At 46.0% G+C, this 18,072-nt stretch overlaps 1 protein-coding gene across 1 annotated transcript; it reads right to left on the bottom strand.

Annotated features, from left to right (window-relative positions):
• Nucleotides 1–15,062: 15,062 nt before the first annotated feature.
• LOC125539877 (glucan endo-1,3-beta-glucosidase GV) lies at nt 15,063–17,336 on the bottom strand. Its single transcript, XM_048703420.2, has 3 exons — nt 17,173–17,336; nt 15,451–17,058; nt 15,063–15,359 (listed from the first exon to the last, which is right to left on the bottom strand). Exons 1-3 carry the CDS (start codon nt 17,246–17,248, stop codon nt 15,325–15,327), a joined length of 1,719 nt encoding a protein of 572 aa, XP_048559377.1. The 5' UTR covers nt 17,249–17,336; the 3' UTR covers nt 15,063–15,324.
• Nucleotides 17,337–18,072: the final 736 nt, after the last annotated feature.

The raw sequence follows: 18,072 nt of genomic DNA, 5'->3' as shown, positions 1-18,072 counted from the left end.
CCCCATAAAAAAATCTGGGTTCCCAAAAGGTGCTTTGAAAGTCTTCAGGTGAATGTCCTCAGGACACCACCTGTGAAGAATAGGAACCCCAGAGCAAGTTCTTCATATGGACCAAATTCTTCATATGGATCCAAGTCCTCATATGAATATCATCGTGCTAACAATTATGTTTCGCAGGGAAGAGCTAAGTGCTATGAATATGAGCATTATTCTTCTAATCATCATGTTCATAAGTCCTTGAAGAATTTCTCTGCTTATTCATATGCTTATCCTAACTCCTCTTATTAGAAACGAAATGGACTGGCTTCTATGCCACCTTTCTTGTGTGGAGCTCGCAGAGTGATGAACTCTTTGCCACCCGTTCAGATGTGGGTGGTGAAGAAAAAGAACTAATCTCTTCTGCAGGGTCAGGTCTCCAGACGTACGTAATCGTCTGAAGAATCTGCTGGAGACCTGAGTATGCCTGATAGGACGCAGGCTAATCATGAAGAAATGAACTTTCATTTCTCACGTCCTCATACTGCTTTATCTGTTCTTTTGCTTGATGAAATTGATCTGATGAATTGATGTCATATTCTTCACTAATGAAGTATATGAGTTCGTAAGTTGCACTAATTCATCTGTAGGATGATCAACCCAAAGCCACTGAGTGGGTCCTCGATAGTGGATGTACAAATCACATGACTGGTGATAAGAATCTATTGATGGATGCTCCATTATCTCCGTCGCATCTGAAGCATATCATCTTTGCCGAAAAGGCAAAAGTCAGGTATTGGGTCTAGGTAAGGTTGCGATCACAAAGGATCGACACATGGACAAAGTCATGCTTGTTGAGTCCTTAGGATACAACCTCATGTCTGTCTCAATGTTTTGTGATCTTGATATGGTTGTTGTCTTTGGTAAGTACCGTTGTGTTGTGGTTATGAAAGCTGACAATTCCAAAGTCTTCGAAGGCTTTAGGAGAGGAGACCTGTATATTGTTGATTTCTCTACAGGACCACAACCAGTCGTGTGCCTACTTGAAAAAGCTTCAGAAGGCTGGCTCTGGCATCGATGACTTGGTCATGCAGGCATGAGGAATTTGCACACGCTTGCGAAGAAGAAGCATGTCATTGGCATCGAGAATGTCAAATTCCTCAGGATCACCTATGCGGAGCCTGTGAAGCTGGGAAGATGACAAAGGCTAAGCATCCAGCGAAGACTATCATGACCACCACTCGTCCATTTGAATTGCTTCACATGGATCTCTTCGGTTCTAACCATTATTCTGCAGTTTCAAATGATGCATCTCAATATGTCTTTGTTATTGTTGATGATTAATCTCGACACACATGGGTACACATTATTACTTACAAACATGAAGTGCAGGAAGTCTTCAAACGATTTTCCTCGAGGGCTTCAACCAACTTTGGTGTGAATATTAAGCACATCAGAAGTGACAATGGAACCGAGTTCAAGAATTCTAGTCTAGATGACTATCTTGATGAACTTGGTATTACTCATGAGTTATCTGCTCCTTATACTCCTCAGCAGAACGGCGTCGTGGAGCGCAAGAACAGGACTCTTGCTGAGATGGCTCGCACTATGCTTGATGAATACAAAACACCTCGTCATTTCTAGATTGAGGCAATTGATACTGCGTGCCACATCATCAATAGAGTATATCTTCACAAATTCTTCAAGAAGACTGCATATGAACTCCTCACTGATAAGAAACCCAATGTAAATTATTTCAAAGTCTTTGGTACTAAATGTTGGATTAGAGATCCTCATCACAATTCAAAATTTGCACCGAAAGCACATGAAGGTTTTATGCTTGGTTACGGAAAGGACTCGCACACCTACAGAGACTTCAACAACGTTCTTCACAAGGTTGTTGAAACTGTAGATGTGCGGTTCGATGAAACTAATGGCTCGCAAAGAGAGCACCTACCTACTGTGATAGATGAACCAGCACCTGAGGAAACTATCAAGTTCAAGGCTACTGAGGATGTCATTCCTACTAAAGAATCTGTTGAAGAATTCATTCCAGAACATGAAGAACGTCGAGCTAATGCACCTGAAGAAAATACTGAAGAAAATGGTGCTGAAGAGAATGCTGATCAAATTCCTCAACGACAACCAGCTCATCCTCGCATTACAAAAGAAGTGCAAGTTGAAAAGATCATCAATGACATCAAAGCGCCAGGTCCTCTCACACGCTCAAAAGCTTCACATTTATCTAACTTTTGTGGGCACTATGCTTTTGTCTCTATCACAGAGCCCACTAAGGTAGATGAAGCATTTCTGGAGCCTGAGTGGATTCAGGCCATGCAAGAAGAATTACATCAGTTCGATCTCAACAATGTCTGGGAACTGATCAAACGTCCAGATCCTCGCAAGCACAATATCATTGGCACAAAGTGGATCTACCACAACAAGCAAGATGAAAATGGCCTTGTGGTGAGGAATAAGGCACAGCTCGTAGCTCAAGGCTACACACAGGTTGAAGGAATTGATTTCGATGGAACTTTTGCACCTGTTGCTAGACTTGAGGCTATTCGCATATTACTTGCTTATGCTAACCATCATGATATCACTTTATATCAAATGGATGTGAAAAGTGCATTCCTTAATGATAAGCTTGAGAAAGAAGTATATGTTGCTCAACCCCCAGGTTTTGAAGATTCAAAGAATCCTGACAAAGTCTTCAGACTCAACAAGGCCCTCTATGGCCTCAAGCAGGCCCCACGGGCATGGTATGATACCTTGAAGGAATTCTTCATGAAGAAAGGCTTCAAACCCGGTTCACTCGACCCTACTCTTTTCACTAAATCTTATGATGGTGAATTGTTTGTGTGCCAAGTATATGTTGATGATATTATCTTTGGCTGTACTGACCAACGTTATAGTGATGAATTTGCCTACATGATGAGTGAAGAATATCAAATGTCTATGATGGGAGAATTAAAATTCTTCTTAGGTCTTCAAATTCGTCAACAATGCAATGGCATATTCATATCTTAGGAGAAATACCTCAAGGATGTACTGAGAAAATTCGGCATGCAAAATTGCAAAGGCGTCAAAATTCCTATGCCCACAAATGGCCATCTATGCACTGATGAAAATGGTATTGACTTCAATCATAAGGTATACCGCTCCATGATTGGTTCTTTATTGTACTTATGTGCATCTAGGCCAGATATACTGCTTAGTGTTTGCATGTGTGCCTGATTTCAAGCTACACCGAAGGAATCACACCATAAGGCTGTGAAGCATATTCTTTGATATCTAGCTCACACACCAACACTTGGATTATGGTACCCCAAGGGCTCGTCTTTTGATCTCATTGGATATTTTGACTCTGACTATGCTGGTGATCGTGTGGACCGCAAGTCAACATCTGGTACATGTCATTTTCTCGGACGATCTTTGGTCTGTTGGTCCTCGAAGAAATAGAACTGCGTATCACTATCTACTGCTGAAGCTGAGTATATTGCCGCTGGTTCTTGCTGTGCTCAATTGCTATGGATGAAGCAAACTCTCAAGGACTACGGCGTCAACATGAAGAATGTGCCTCTCTTCTGTGACAATGAGAGTGCCATCAAGATTGCTCACAACCCAGTTCAGCACTCGAAGACTAAGCACATTCAGATTCGTCATCATTTTCTTCGTGATCATGTGTTGAAGGGCGACATTTCTATTGAGCATGTGAAGACTGAAGAACAGCTAGCCGATTTCTTCACAAAGCCCTTGGATGAGAAGACATTTAGCAAGTTGCGGTGTGAGCTAAATATCCTAGAATCTTTGAATGTTCTTTGAAAAGGACACTCATCCTAACACTTATGCAAAATTGATAACTTAGATGTGCAACACGTGAAGAAACGTTTTTCTTCAATCAATGAAGAATAACATTCTAAGTGTGAAGAAATTCACGAAGAATTTGATTCTCAGAACCCTACGATAATTGTACGCGGTGTCTGAAATCATCATTCTTATACGGTGGGTCACGCCACCACCAAAAGTTGAAATTCCTCAGTTGTTCAAATTCTTCAACTTTGCATTGTCTTCACTGTTTCCGTTGTTTTTCTTCATTGGCTATATATATATATATATATATATATATATATATATATATATATATATATATATATATATATATATATATATGAGTTTATGTCCTCTACAACATTTACTTATGGCTACTTCTTAAAGTTGGTTTTTCTGCTAAGTGAATGTGATCGGACCCTTCCCCCTCTATGCTATACTCAACCCAATATGTTCACAAATTCTTCATGTGCGTTCTATTTGAAACTCGTTTAAAATCTTCACTGTGTCCTTGTCAGCTGAAGAAATTGCGAACGGAACTTTTAACTTATTTTATCCATTTTTTTGGCGTTGTCGCTCAAACCATTCCGAACCCCACGACATACTTATCCACTCACCCACGATCTAACACGATCTCCACTTCTCAGTACGTGGGTGACACATGTCATGCGAATGAGAAGGGTCAGGGGCGCGTTCGTCCAAATTCTTCGGGCGAACGGTTTTCACCATGCCTATAAATACCCCTCTCCCCTTCCTCACTTCTTTTACTCCGCTCGACCTCTCTCCAGCTCGAGCTTCTCAAACCCTAGCGCCGCCGCTACTTCATCATCACCGGTGAGGAAGAGCTTCACTGCCTCGACCTCGTCGTCGCCGTACTCGCGCCGGCCGTAGAAATATTCACTCCGCCGCCGTCGTAGCTGTCTTCCTCCGCCAAGTTAGGGCGTGGAAGATCAGCACTGACGAACTTCACATCTCCTCACTCCAGTTCGTCGTGTTCTTTGTTCAGGGTAATTAAAAATTACTTTTACTTCCCTCGTTGATTCGAATGATTATCTACAAAATCTTCAAAGGTGTTCTTCTTCATATCTTCACGCACTAAAACACCTCTCATATCATTTGTTCTTGATTCATTTCTCTAAGCTGCGAATTTCTCTTCAAGATTCCTCAATTGTGTGAATTTCTGATCTGTACAACTCTGAAACCTAGGACTAAGAACGCTTAGTGAAATTCTTCAAGACTTATCTGGTCAAATTCCTAAAACTTGTTTTTTATAAAACCTTCTGAGAACGCATATGACCTCTCCAAATTCCTCGCAACTATACTCTATTCACAGGTACTCATGTCAGCTGCTGAATCACTAGGTTCTCATCAACTTAACTCATTTGCAGCGTTCCTCGAAGAAAAGTTGCATACTTCTTCAGAGAATTCAATTGTTCAAATTCCTCAACTGAAGAAAATGGCTGACGGTAAGAAGTCATAGAAAGGAGGAAAGAGGGCTGAGGTCAACACAGCGTTTGAGATCCTTGATGATATATATGCTGGGTACTGCACACCTCCTGAGGAAGATAAAAATCAGCGCAAGGTGCACATTCAGAAAATAGAGAGGAGATGGGCTAGAGAGTGGAGAGAGTACAAATATGTCACTCCCAAATACATGAAGAAATTCGCACTCAATCCTCCATGCCCAAGACCTCCATTGGCACCTGGCCAAATAGCTGATCCCACCAGCCTCAAGCGTGGTGAGGATTATCTCGATGAATGGGCCAAGCGCCAAGCCAAGTTGGCTAAACAAGCCAAAGAAGCTGTGAGGAAATTCAACGAAGACTCTGCTGCTGCTACTGCTGCCGCTGAGGCCTCTGTCAAGCCTAAGAAGGCCATGTCAAAGAAGTCTGCGCACAAGCCAAGTGCTTCACCTTCAGTGGTTTCAAGGCCAAGTTCCTCAGCATTGCCCTCACGGCTAGAATCTTCAAAGCCATCAAGGCCAACTTCTCATGTTGCTCCTGTTCCTCCCAAATCCTCAGGTCCTCACAAGTCCTCAGCTGCTCCGACAAAGTCCTCTGCACCTATGCATCTCGCCACGTGTTAAAGGACCACAGGCGTCTCAATTGCCTCAGGAGCTTCAGCTAGTTCCTCAGCTGCACCAAATTCTTCAACGGGACCCTCTCTACTGAAGACAAAGGCCACTGCTGGACGAGGTCCTCGCCCTAGTCCTCAGAAGAAGAAGGTCTCCTTCCAAGTGCCGTCTGAAGAAGACGAAGTTGATGATGATGAACTTGCTGAAATCATCAGAGATAGGCAAGTCAGGGCCGCTAGAGCCAAGGGAACAGATGTGCCACTACTTTTGGATCCAAAGTTGATCCTCGAATACATTGATATTTGGCACAAGGACCCCAACACTACCATGCCTGACTTCAAGCTGACTCCTGGCCAAAGTCACATGCTGACCCATTTCATACAAGAAGAAAAATGGAAATATGAGAAGGCCAGGCAGATCAAGAAAGTGCAGTACAAGAAGGAGCGCTATCTGAAGAAAAACGCTGTCTCTATGACAACTGAAGAACTTGTCGCTGTTCAAACTAAGATCAAGAAACTCAGTGATGAATTTGACGCATACCGCGCTGACTAGCTTGGAGCCAAGGTGCGCTTTGTGAAACTTGCGGATAACTTCACCTCAAATGTTGCAGCCCCAACGCAACAAGTTCCTCAAGCGGAAGCATCTGCTCAGCCAACTGAAGAACATGCCAGCACCACTAACGACTTTCAGGCTGCTGAAGAAAATGTAAGTTCCAGGGCTGATGACTGCATTCCAGCCACTGAAGAAATTGCCAGGTCATCCACTAGTGGTGCGCCTGAAGAATATGAAGAAATCAGGGCAACTGCATCAGTTGTGCCTGAAGAAAATCAACCAGATTCCTCTGCTCCTCCTGCGCCAACACCAACTCCGATCCTTCCATCTGCATCAGATGTGAAGAAAACCAAGGCTACAGAGCGTGCAACCGTGAAGAAAAGGAAAGCATCAGCTACTTCAGATTCTTCAGCTCCGAAGAAGATGAAGCCTTTGACCAACTCGTTTGAAAATCCCATTGATGTTGTTGAAGGAAATATGCCCTAGAGGCAATAATAAAGTTATTATTTATTTCCTTATATCATGATAAATGTTTATTATTCATGCTAGAATTGTATTAACCGGAAACATAATACATGTGTGAATACATAGACAAACAGAGTGTCACTAGTATGCCTCTACTTGACTAGCTCGTTAATCAAAGATGGTTATGTTTCCTAACCATAGACAAAGAGTTGTTATTTGATTAACGAGGTCACATCATTAGTTGAATGATCTGATTGACATGACCCATTCCATTAGCTTAGCACCCGATCGTTTAGTATGTTGCTATTGCTTTCTTCATGACTTATACATGTTCCTATGACTATGAGATTATGCAACTCCCGTTTGCCGGAGGAACACTTTGGTTGCTACCAAACGTCACAACGTAACTGGGTGATTATAAAGGAGCATTAAGGGTGTCTCCAAAGGTAGATGTTGGGTTGGCGTATTTCGAGATTAGGATTTGCCACTCCGATTGTCGGAGAGGTATCTCTGGGCCCTCTCGGTAATGCACATCACATAAGCCTTGCAAGCACTGCAACTAATATGTTAGTTGTGAGATGATGTATTACGGAACGAGTAAAGAGACTTGCCAGTAACGAGATTGAACTAGGTATTGGATACCGACGATCGAATCTCGGGCAAGTAACATACCGATGACAAAGGGAACAACGTATGTTGTTATGCGGTCTGACCAATAAAGATCTTCGTAGAATATGTAGGAGCCAATATGGGCATCCAGGTCCCGCTATTGGTTATTGACCGGAGATGTGTCCCGGTCATGTCTACATTGTTCTCGAACCCGTAGGGTCCGCACGCTTAAGGTTATGATGACAGTTATATTATGAGTTTATGCATTTTGATGTACCGAAGGTTGTTCGGAGTCCCGGATGTGATCACGGACATGACGAGGAGTCTCGAAATGGTTGAGACGTAAAGATTGATATATTGGAAGCCTATATTTGGATATCGGAAGTGTTCCGGGTGAAATCGGGATTTTACCGGGTTACCGGGAGGTTACCGGAACCCCCCGGGAGCCATATTAGGAGAAGGTGGCCGGCCCCCCTCTCTCTCTTTCCCCCCTTGGGAATCCTAGTTGGAATAGGATTGGGGGGAGTCCTACTCCCGGAAGGAGTAGGACTCCTCCTGCGCCCTCCTCCTTGGCCGGCGCCCCCCTCCCCCTTGGCTCCTTTATATACTGAGGCAGAGGCACCCCAGAAAGACACAAGTTGATCCACGTGATCTATTCCTTAGTCGTGTGCGGTGCCCCCTGCCACCATATTCCTCGATAATACTGTAGCGGAGTTTAGGCGAAGCCCTGCTGCTGTAGTACATCAAGATCGTCACCACGCTGTCGTGCTGACGGAACTCTTCCCCGACAATTTGCTGGATCGGAGTCCGGGGATCGTCATCGAGCTGAACGTGTGCTCGAACTCGGAGGTGCCGTAGTTTCGGTGCTTGATCGGTTGGATCGTGAAGACGTACGACTACTTCCTCTACGTCGTGTCATCGCTTCCGCAGTCGGTCTGCGTTGGGTACGTAGACAACACTCTCCCCTCGTTGCTATGCATCACATGATCTTGCGTGTGCGTAGGAAAATTTTTGAAATTACTACGAAACCCAACAGTTGTTCCTCTCTCTACCATGCCATCAAAGGACCTTGTTCCTTTCGATGAAGAATATGTGATCCCCAGCGGATCTGATGATGAAACTCCTTCTGCTGTTTCGTCAGAGCAGTTGGATGAAGAAATTGAAGTGGATGAGATCCCTTCAACACCTGTCATTTCCTCGCCTCTGCCTCAATTCACTGCTGAAGAGGCTGGTGTTGAAGAAATGGAAGATGAAGATGTGGACGTTGGCTACTCCAGACCAGTGATGAGTGATGAATTCTGGGAAAGTCAGCATCCAAACTCTCCAATGTTCACACAATTGCAGCAAATACCTCAGTCCCCTGCACAAATTGTTCAAATGGGCTCTGAAGAAATTCACCCCACTTCATCTGTACGTGAAGAAATTTCAGCCACTAGTGCTGAAGAAACTGTTGCTGCTGAACATCTGAAGAAGCAGACTGCCACTGAAGAGGAACCAAAAATTTCTCAGCTTGAAGAACCTGTGATTGAGATTCCTGAGGTCATGATGCAACTCACTGACACTCCTCTACCCAAGCCAAAGGATCCATTCTCCAGGAAGCAAAAATTCAAGACTGATGATTTTGTTTGGCGAGCACGTATTCTTCACAGACTACAACCCTTATGACTCTGCTCGCATTAGGAAGAGGCGTTTCTGGACAGCCAGCCAAGCCAATTTCTATTCCTCAGTGTTGTTCAACAAAAACAAAATCATCTACCATGAGAACATTCCTCACGTGGATATGGAATCTCTACCGTGCTTCATTCCAGTCCTCGGTGTTCTTCACGACACTGGACTGTTAAATTTCTGCTCTGACATTTGTGATTGGAATGAAGAACTGATTATTCAATTTTATGCGACGCTGCACATCACAGGAGATTCTGAAGATGTCAATTCATGGGTGCTGGACTGGATTTCTGAGAACACTCACTACACAGCACCAGCTACTGAATTGCTTCGTGCCTTACCACTTAGTCCTCCCCTTGAAGAAGCTCAAATCACTACATGCAAGTTCTGATGAAACCTTTGAAGTCAGGTCAGGCCCCACGAACCAAATTCCTCGTGAAGGAATTACTATATGTGCCCAGAACTGTCTATCGCATTCTAACGAGGACAATGAGTCCCATCAAAGGCTACGACTCATCTAATGAGGAAATTGTTGGCATCATGAAGAATCTGGTATTCAGTATCGTTCATGGCATTCCTGTCAATTATCACGATTTTTTCATGAGGACTCTGGCAAATGTTGCACTTTCTCCATTTGAGCTGAAACCTTATGCACCTTGGATTATGAGATTCCTCAAGACAAGGTCTTCACTCAACTACAAAGCTGATTTTCAGAATCACCTCAGCTACTTGCCCCCGATTGAAATCCTCAAGCGGACCTATTCCTCAGTTGATGAAAAGGGAAAGGCACCGGCTATTATAGATGATAGCATTCATCCATTGGATGGACGGTTTCGCAAAGCTGCATCTTATTCCACCAATGATGACTCTGCCACACATTACTCTGCCAATGCACCCAAGTCTACTCCTCAAGCCACTGCTCCTCGTGTGATGACTGATCGTGAGCTTCTACTTAGTCTTCACCAGAAGGTGGATCGAAATCATAAATGGGTTAAGCGTCAGTTTGGTTCATTTCTTCACAACATGACTGCTACGCACAATGAAGTGAAGAAAAACCATTACTACCTCCATGAAGTTTTCGGTCGCACCTGGGCCATTCTATCACATCTGTATGGTGAAGAAGATCTTAAAAAAAGGGTCTCAAGGAAGATTTTGACTGGTCTGCGCCTCCACCAAAGAAATTCAAGAAGGTCAAGGTTCCTTCTTTGGTGTCCGGCTCATATTATTCATCACGCGATACCGACGAGTACGAAGACTTGGATGACACTGCGGCAGGCCCTTCCACGACAAACGACCCCAACAACGCTGGTGCTCCTTCATCAACTTGATATTCTTCAGGGGCGTTAGTCCTCATATTCGATCTTTTTGGTCATTTGATGACAAAGGGGGAGAATTTTGAGTTAGTCTTCAAGCGGATCTTTCTATATGGGCATTTTTTTGTTAAGTTACAACTCTCGTTCATCTGAGACTTTATTGGATTGAGTTGTAAACTTAAACCCGATGGTGCTCTGATACTTTTGATATATTTTTCTGCATGCTTATTCCTCATATATGCTAATGCATGCATGCTGAATTACATCAGTCACCATATTTCATCATGCATTTCAAATTCTTCATTGTGATATGTCAAATGCGTGTATGAATTACAAGATATAGGGGGAGATCTCCATGATTCTACTCTTCAAGTGTGCAATGCTTCAAAAGAAAATACCTCACCATGCACATATTCAGGAGGAGTTCTTCTATATCTTGCAATCAAATTCCTCAATATCAGTATTTACACTTCATGTGTTTATCCTCGTTGAAAACTTAACCTATATTGTCATCAATCACCAAAAAGAGGGAGATTGTAAGTGCATCTAGTGCCCCTTAGTGATTTTGGTGTATTGAAGACTTATAGGTTAAGGGACTAATGCATTTGTGAGTGTACACAAGTCTATAAGTCTATGAGGAGTTTGATATTTACAGAGAAAGTCGACCCCTAAAAATGAAGTTCTTCGACTAAAGACTTTGGATTTCTGAACACTTTCTGAAGACTTTGAAAGTGAAGAAATTGGTGTGACCTTGAAGACTTGGTATTCGTTCGAGAAACATGAAGCGTGAAGACTTTTGTTTTCGTAGTTTCATTTTCTCTTTCTTGAGTCACAGGAAACACCGTACTGTTAAAGGGGGTCGAGGAAATAGTAAGGAAAAATTTCCATGTGATGCTCAACTCAAATCCTACACCTACCAATCCCTTCGAGTGAAGCCATTGGAAATCTCATACAGTTCAGTCATATTCTTCAGTGACAGAGACGAAGTTTTTCTGGTCTCTGAGGAATTTGTTCTGACTGGGGAGTTAGGAATTCGCCAGTGCGGATTGCCTACATAGTGAGGAACATGATAGCCCTGAGGATTTCGCCACTCAAAATTCCGACCGTTGTTGTGCTATGCGCCAGCTGTCCCAAAATATCTATCCATATAACGGTCTTATCATTGAAGGGTATTTATGTCTTATCATGTCGGGCTGCTCCCTAGGCTATAAATAGTCGACCTCTACAACCACTAGCTGGTTGGCTGCTCCGAGATAAACTGACACTTGTCATTTGAGAGCAACCCATCCTCCGAGGACTTTGAGCGAAAATCATCAAGTGATGAAAACCCAAACCCAAACACCTACAAACCCCAAGTGGTTGAGCATCACTGAAGAGATTGATCCTGCGTGGATCCGACGCTTGTTACCTTTAAAGACTGTGCATCTTCCAGACGGTTAGGCGTCATAGTCTAGAGTATCCAAGAGGAATTGTGGATCGCCGAGTGACCAAGTTTGTGAAGGTTTGGAAGTCACCTGAAGACTTACCACGAGTGATTGGGCGAGGTCTGTGTGACCTTAGCTCAAGGGGAATACGGTGAGGACTGAGTGTCCTGAGCTGCGTGTTCAGGACTGGGTGTCCGGGATTGTGTGTCCTCGGGTTTAAATACCTAGTCGCCCTAACCAGACGTACAACTGAGACGGCAGTTGGAACTGGTCTACCAAATTATTGTCTTCACCAAGCTTACTGGTTCTATTTCCTCAACTCTTTCATTTCCTCATAACTGTGTTGTGTGATTGTTCATATCTGTGCTTGAAGACTTTGACTGAAGATTTTCTTAATTTTCTCAGTTCAATTTCTTCAATCTATTTATCTTCATCTTGTGTTATCCTGTGCTTACGCTTTTCGTACTCTATGTCTGTCTTCATTTCATCATGATAACTATGCTTGTGTTCTATTATGTTTACTTTTGAGTACTTATTTTGCTGCTAGTAGTTCTTCGCTAAGGAATTTTGTCACCTGCAAATTTCTCAGTGAAGAATTCATAAAAATCGCCTATTCACCCCCCCCCCCCCCCTCTAGTCAATACAACGCACTTTCAATTCCAATGAGGGACTACATACGAAGCAAGATGAGTGAATGTACACTCTAAAATATGTCTATATACATCCGTCCGTATGTAGTTTGTTTTAAAATCTCTAAAAAGATTTATATTTAGAAACGGAGGGAGTAGATGAGTGAGAGATGTAGGGTGTTGAATACTAGAGGATGTAATTAGCTATGTGATGTAGCACGCTCGTTGATTATATGAAGCTAGCTGCTAGGTCTAGGACTAGAAGTGAGTGAGTGCGTGTACATTTGTTTATGAGAATAACGGTGCACGTGTGAATGTGTTGAAAAGAATAATGGAAACGTTTCCCTCCGGAGCGCCGGCCGAACCGTTGCGCCGGATGCGCGCGCCTTGCGATCGCTCTCGACCGTACTTCCCGCGGGCCACGGGAGCACTCTTCCTCCGAATCATTTTTTTCATTATCCTCTTCTCCCCCACGACATAGCTAGAGCAACCGCTCCTTTCCCTTCATCTCCGGCGTTGCGCGCACAACCAGCCATGGCGCCTTTTGCTGCTACGGCGAGCCACGGTGGGGGCAAAGAAGACGACGAGGATGGAGAAGTTGCGAGGCGGGGGAACTGCAAGAGGGCCACGTGCGGCGCTGGTGCTCGTCAATGGCGCACGACCAATCATGACGTGTGACAGTAGGGTGATGCTGGAACCGTTCATAAGAAAGCTTCCACTATTCGATTCAAAAGCTTCAACCCGTGGCATAAAAAGCTTCAACCGAGACACCGCAAATTGAAAAGCTACAATCGTTCATAAGAAAGCTGCAATCGTTCATAAGAAAGCTACAATCGTTCTGGAAAAAGATTTCGACCAGAAGACTGATTTTTAGAGGTGAGGCATTTGCGCAAACCCGAAAGCTGCAACCGGCTACGAGAAAAGCTTCAACCGACGGTGAAAAAAGTTTCAACCATAGACGACGGAAGCCATGGACGACGACGGAAAGCTACTACCGGCTATACCGAGGATCGTGACTATGTTTTTCTTGCTGCAACCATTGTCAATTTTTGCTACTACCGGCGAAGCCCCGAGCTGGACCAGAAGCTGTTTTTGAGCATTTCTGCAATCTTTGTTGCATCCGGCTTTCAATTTTTGCTACGACCGGCGTTGATTTTTGTCGGAATCGGCGAGTGTTTCTTTGCTTGGAATGTGCAAATGTGATGTTTTTTCCGGTTGAGGTTTTTGCTACAACCATGTTTTTGTTTTGCTGAACCGGAGACAAATTTTGCTACATCCATGTCTTTTTATTTTGATGGAACCAATGTACTACTTTTTGCTACCACCGTTTCGAGTTTTGCTACTATCAGCATGGTCAATTGATACATCCTTTTTTCACGACGCGCTGAGTTTTGCTTCTTGCTGGAACCAACTTCAAGCCGGCATGGAAGAATAAGCTTCCATCCTGGGGAGAAAAAGCTTCAACCGGCTGTGGAAAAGCTTCATTCGGCTTGAGGAAATGCTTCAAGTGCCACGATAAAAAAGTTTCCACCACAGGAAAAAGGTTTCAATGCTGAAAAAAGCTTCAACCGATGATTTAATTTGCTGGAACCCAGTGTTTTTTTTTGCTGGAACCAATTTCTTCTGAGGCAAGGCATGTTTTTTTGTTTTTTTTGCTGCATTTGTGTTTTTTGCTTGAACCATCAACTGATTTTGCTACAACGACCTTTTCATTTTGCTGGAACCGCGAAGCGGAGCTGGGACCAGATTTACCAATTGATTTTTGCTGCAACCATCAAATCTGCGAGCGGCTCCATGATGAGCCGGCGAGCGGCCCGGCGAGCGACACCAACAAACCGGCAAGCGGTGGCCACAGAGCTTCAAGGGGAAGGCCATGGGAGGGGGACAGGGAAGCAGGAGGGTGGCGAACTGTTGCATGAAGGAGACGCGAGGTGGGGGTGGGGGCGAGGGGGTGAAATCCTATGGTCTGGGACCCACGTATCGTGCGGCTGGGGCTAGTCCGGCCCAACCGTTCGGCCGGACTACCGGCGCCTATCACTGCCCAAAGAATAAACACGTAATTGGGCCGCCCCGCTAGCCGCCCCGCTAGCCACAACCGCTCGCCTCTGTCTCCAGTGTCAGTAAGCCATGTACGAGAATTGGATCGAAGGAAAAAAACAAACAAACAAATAAGAGAACGACGTGGTGGGCTAGTCCAGCGCTGACCTTTTGCGGATGTCGTCGTATTAGATGTGAGGTATTATAGAGAGATCAAACCATGCAGCAATTGTACATGAAATCATAGAGATCGAATGCTTTTATTGCTTGTAATTTTGTCCATGAGTTTAGGAGCTCGGATTTTAAGACTCACAATCTCGCTAGGCATGCACTTTCGCTCGGGTTAAGCCGCCGTGTCTGGTTAGGCCTCCCTGGAGATTTGAATTTTATACCTGTAAATGTTAAGACAATGTAAATAAAGCCTGGCCAGAAAGTCTTAAAAAAAGATATGAGATATTAACTTACATCTAGATATGACATAATCAGACCCTTTATTAAAATGGAGCAAGCCAAAGCCATGACAGTTTACAGCGTTGAGGCCATGCCAGAGTAGCTAAGCCAGAAATTTCTAAAAAAAAACCTGAAACTGGCCACGCAGGGCTAAGGGAACAAAAAGGCAACGTTCTCAAAGGATCAAGCCAAACTAACATTTGAAAACTAGACTTTGTTGACAGCAGAGGATAATCCGCAGGATTATTGCTTAATCTCGTAGTAGATAGCAAAGCTTGGCCTTGGCTAGTTTCTTCACCTCAGGCCGTTGACGGCAGCACGCAGTTGCCGATCTCTGTAAAGAGTGGAACAAATCACCATTAACAAACCAAAACGTTCATTTCCTTTTCTTGAAACAAGAATCACAAATTCAGAAGCCAACTTACTTGGTGCCTGCTGGACAATAATACCGGCGCCGGCGAAGTCGCACGTTCCGGTGGCCCTGCCACGCAGCTGGTAATAGCTGTTGAACGCGAAGGACGCATGCGCGACCTTGGTGTCGGGGTCGAAGCACCGTGCTCCGGGCTGAATGTCTGTGCAGTTCGCGGCACCGGGGCCGCAGGCGTAGTCTAGGGCCGCCTGCAGCCGCGTGTCGCCCACCGCCGCGTTCGCCACGCACCAGCTCGGGCTCGGGTCGCACGCACCTGATGGTGCCTGGTTGACAATGGTGCCGGCGCCGCTGAAGTCGCATGCACTTTTAACCCGGCCGTTCTTCTGGTAATAGTCGTTGAAGGCGTAGGACGCGTGCGCGAGCTTGGTGTCGGGCTCGAAGCAGGGCTGGCCTGGCTGGATGGCACTGCAGTCCGCCCTGTTGCCATCCCTGTTGTCGCACGCAAAGTCCAGCGCCGCCTGCAATGCCGCATCCCCAACCGCCGCGTTCGCCACGCAATAGCTTGGTTGTAAGGGCCCGCCGCTGGTGCCGCCATGAACGAAGTCGATCGGGTTCGGGTACACCGGTTGCTGGTTCGGGTAGAACAGCCCGAAGTCCTGGTCATCTTCGGGCTTGTTGTTCTCGTTGAAGAGGGCGAAGATGTACACGTTGAGATCGGCGTTGGGACGGTGCGGGGTGCCGCGGACGGCGCTGGCGGTGAGCGGGCGGTGTCCATTTGCGGCCGCGGTGCCAGAGTTACCCTGCAGCACTTGGTGTGTGAGACCAGCCATGAAATCTTGGGCGTTTTGTGGGGTTCCTACTCCACCGTGGCCTTTGTTTGGGTGTCCTTCCTCCCCATGGTGTACCTCTGGGGTTCCGCCTCCTGCCGTGAGCTTCCTCATCCCCCCAACGTGCATGCTGGAGGACGGGAGCTTCTCCATCGCATAGTAGACTGCGTCGAGCTGGGCGTCAAAGAGGCTGAAGTACGTTTGTCCGCTACCAGTGTCAAGCACGCCATTATTGGGGCGGAACAAGAGGTAGTCAATGGACATGCCTGGGGTAGCCAGGTACGCGAGGTACGGATAGAAGTTCACCATGAGGTACGACCCGGTCTGTTGCAAGAAGTCGACCATGGGGCTCATCACCGACAGCGCGATGTCGTCCCGGAACGTGCCCGCGGACGGCGGGAACGACGGATTGAGCGCGTCGAACGCGATGGGCGTTGTCACCTTGACGGCGTCCGCCATGCCCAGTTTAGCCAACGCCGCCTGCACGTTCTTCATGGCCGGGACGAGCTGAGAGTTTAGTTGGCTAGCCTCTTTGAACACCTCGTTCCCGACCGTCACGCCATTGATGAGCGTGGCCGGGTAGTAGGCCTTCACGTTGCTCTGGACCCACTGGAGCGCGAAATTGTTTTGGTCGGCCGCCGCGAGCGGCAGCTCCTCGTTGGTCAGCTCCACCGTCACCTTGATGTTGGTGTTGGCCAGCGAGCGCAGCACCGTCGGGTCGGTGTCGTAGATCCTCACCATGGTGATGCCGTTTTTCTTGAGCAGTTGCACCACGGACGCCGGGTCCGGCAGGTCAGTGGCCACCCTCCCGTAGCACACTCCCACCTCGCCACCCTCTGATGCATGCAGTAGCAACAAACGTCAATCACTATCACGATTCACGAAACTACACCTGCGCCATATATATAGACACACACACATATCTCCGAATGAAACGTCTCCGTGATCACCTGCAGGAGTGAAGAAGAGGATCGGCAATGCAGCGCCGAGAAGGATGAGGAGGAGGAGACGGCTCATCAGCGCCATGCTCTTCGTAATGTGCGGAGTGGAGTGAGCTGGGGGCTAGAGGGAGGAGACAACGATCGGGCTAGCTGATCGATGAGTTGTGAATGATCCTATCTAGGTGGGCTGGAATTTATAGTCGGCACCAACGCTAACGTGGAGATAGAGTTTTCTTGGACAAAGAACCTGGAAATAGATGTTGCTACGTTCTCTTTGTGCAAGGCAACGATACGACAAGCAAAATTGGGATTGCTAGTGAGGCTGATCGCAGCATGCATTTATGCCGGCCGTGCCTAACTTGGACTTTGACTGGTGGAGTCACGGACGACTTGATATACGTACATACAGTGAAGAGGTATGCGTGCCTGGGCCGGCACACCCACAACCCTTGCCCCTAAATCCAACAGACAAAAGATCACTAGCTGGTGGCAGTATCCCGGGGCCCTTTCTCTTGTCTCGTACGTCTGATGCTCGCCGGCAGGAGACCCACGGCTGCGTACGATGACTCATGACTCATGACTGTATATGCCTGGATAAACCGCAGAGAACCCCATGCTCCTGCTTCCTGCAGCTACTTTGTCAACACGTGTGGGAAAGACCAGGGAAGACGCCGGTCAATGCAGCAGCTATCACTACTGCGTAGTACTTGCGGCAGGGTGCTTCATTTTTGATTGACAAGACGTTTTGTCTTGTACAGAAAACGCCGTGTTGCAACCGTCTGTCTGGTGCGAACAGTTGCACAGCATCTCGTCTCATTCATGCAGGAGCAGTTTGTCGTGTATAGAAATCGTCGTTTGCGATCTCCTGTCCCGTGACCCAAGTTGCCCGGTTGCAACCTTGAAGTATGT

The sequence above is a fragment of the Triticum urartu genome, chromosome 1A, assembly GCF_056163025.1.
Source record: "Triticum urartu cultivar PI428250 chromosome 1A, HENAU_Tu73, whole genome shotgun sequence".
NCBI classification, from domain to species: domain Eukaryota; kingdom Viridiplantae; phylum Streptophyta; class Magnoliopsida; order Poales; family Poaceae; genus Triticum; species Triticum urartu.
This window is presented reverse-complemented; position numbering and strand designations above follow the sequence as displayed.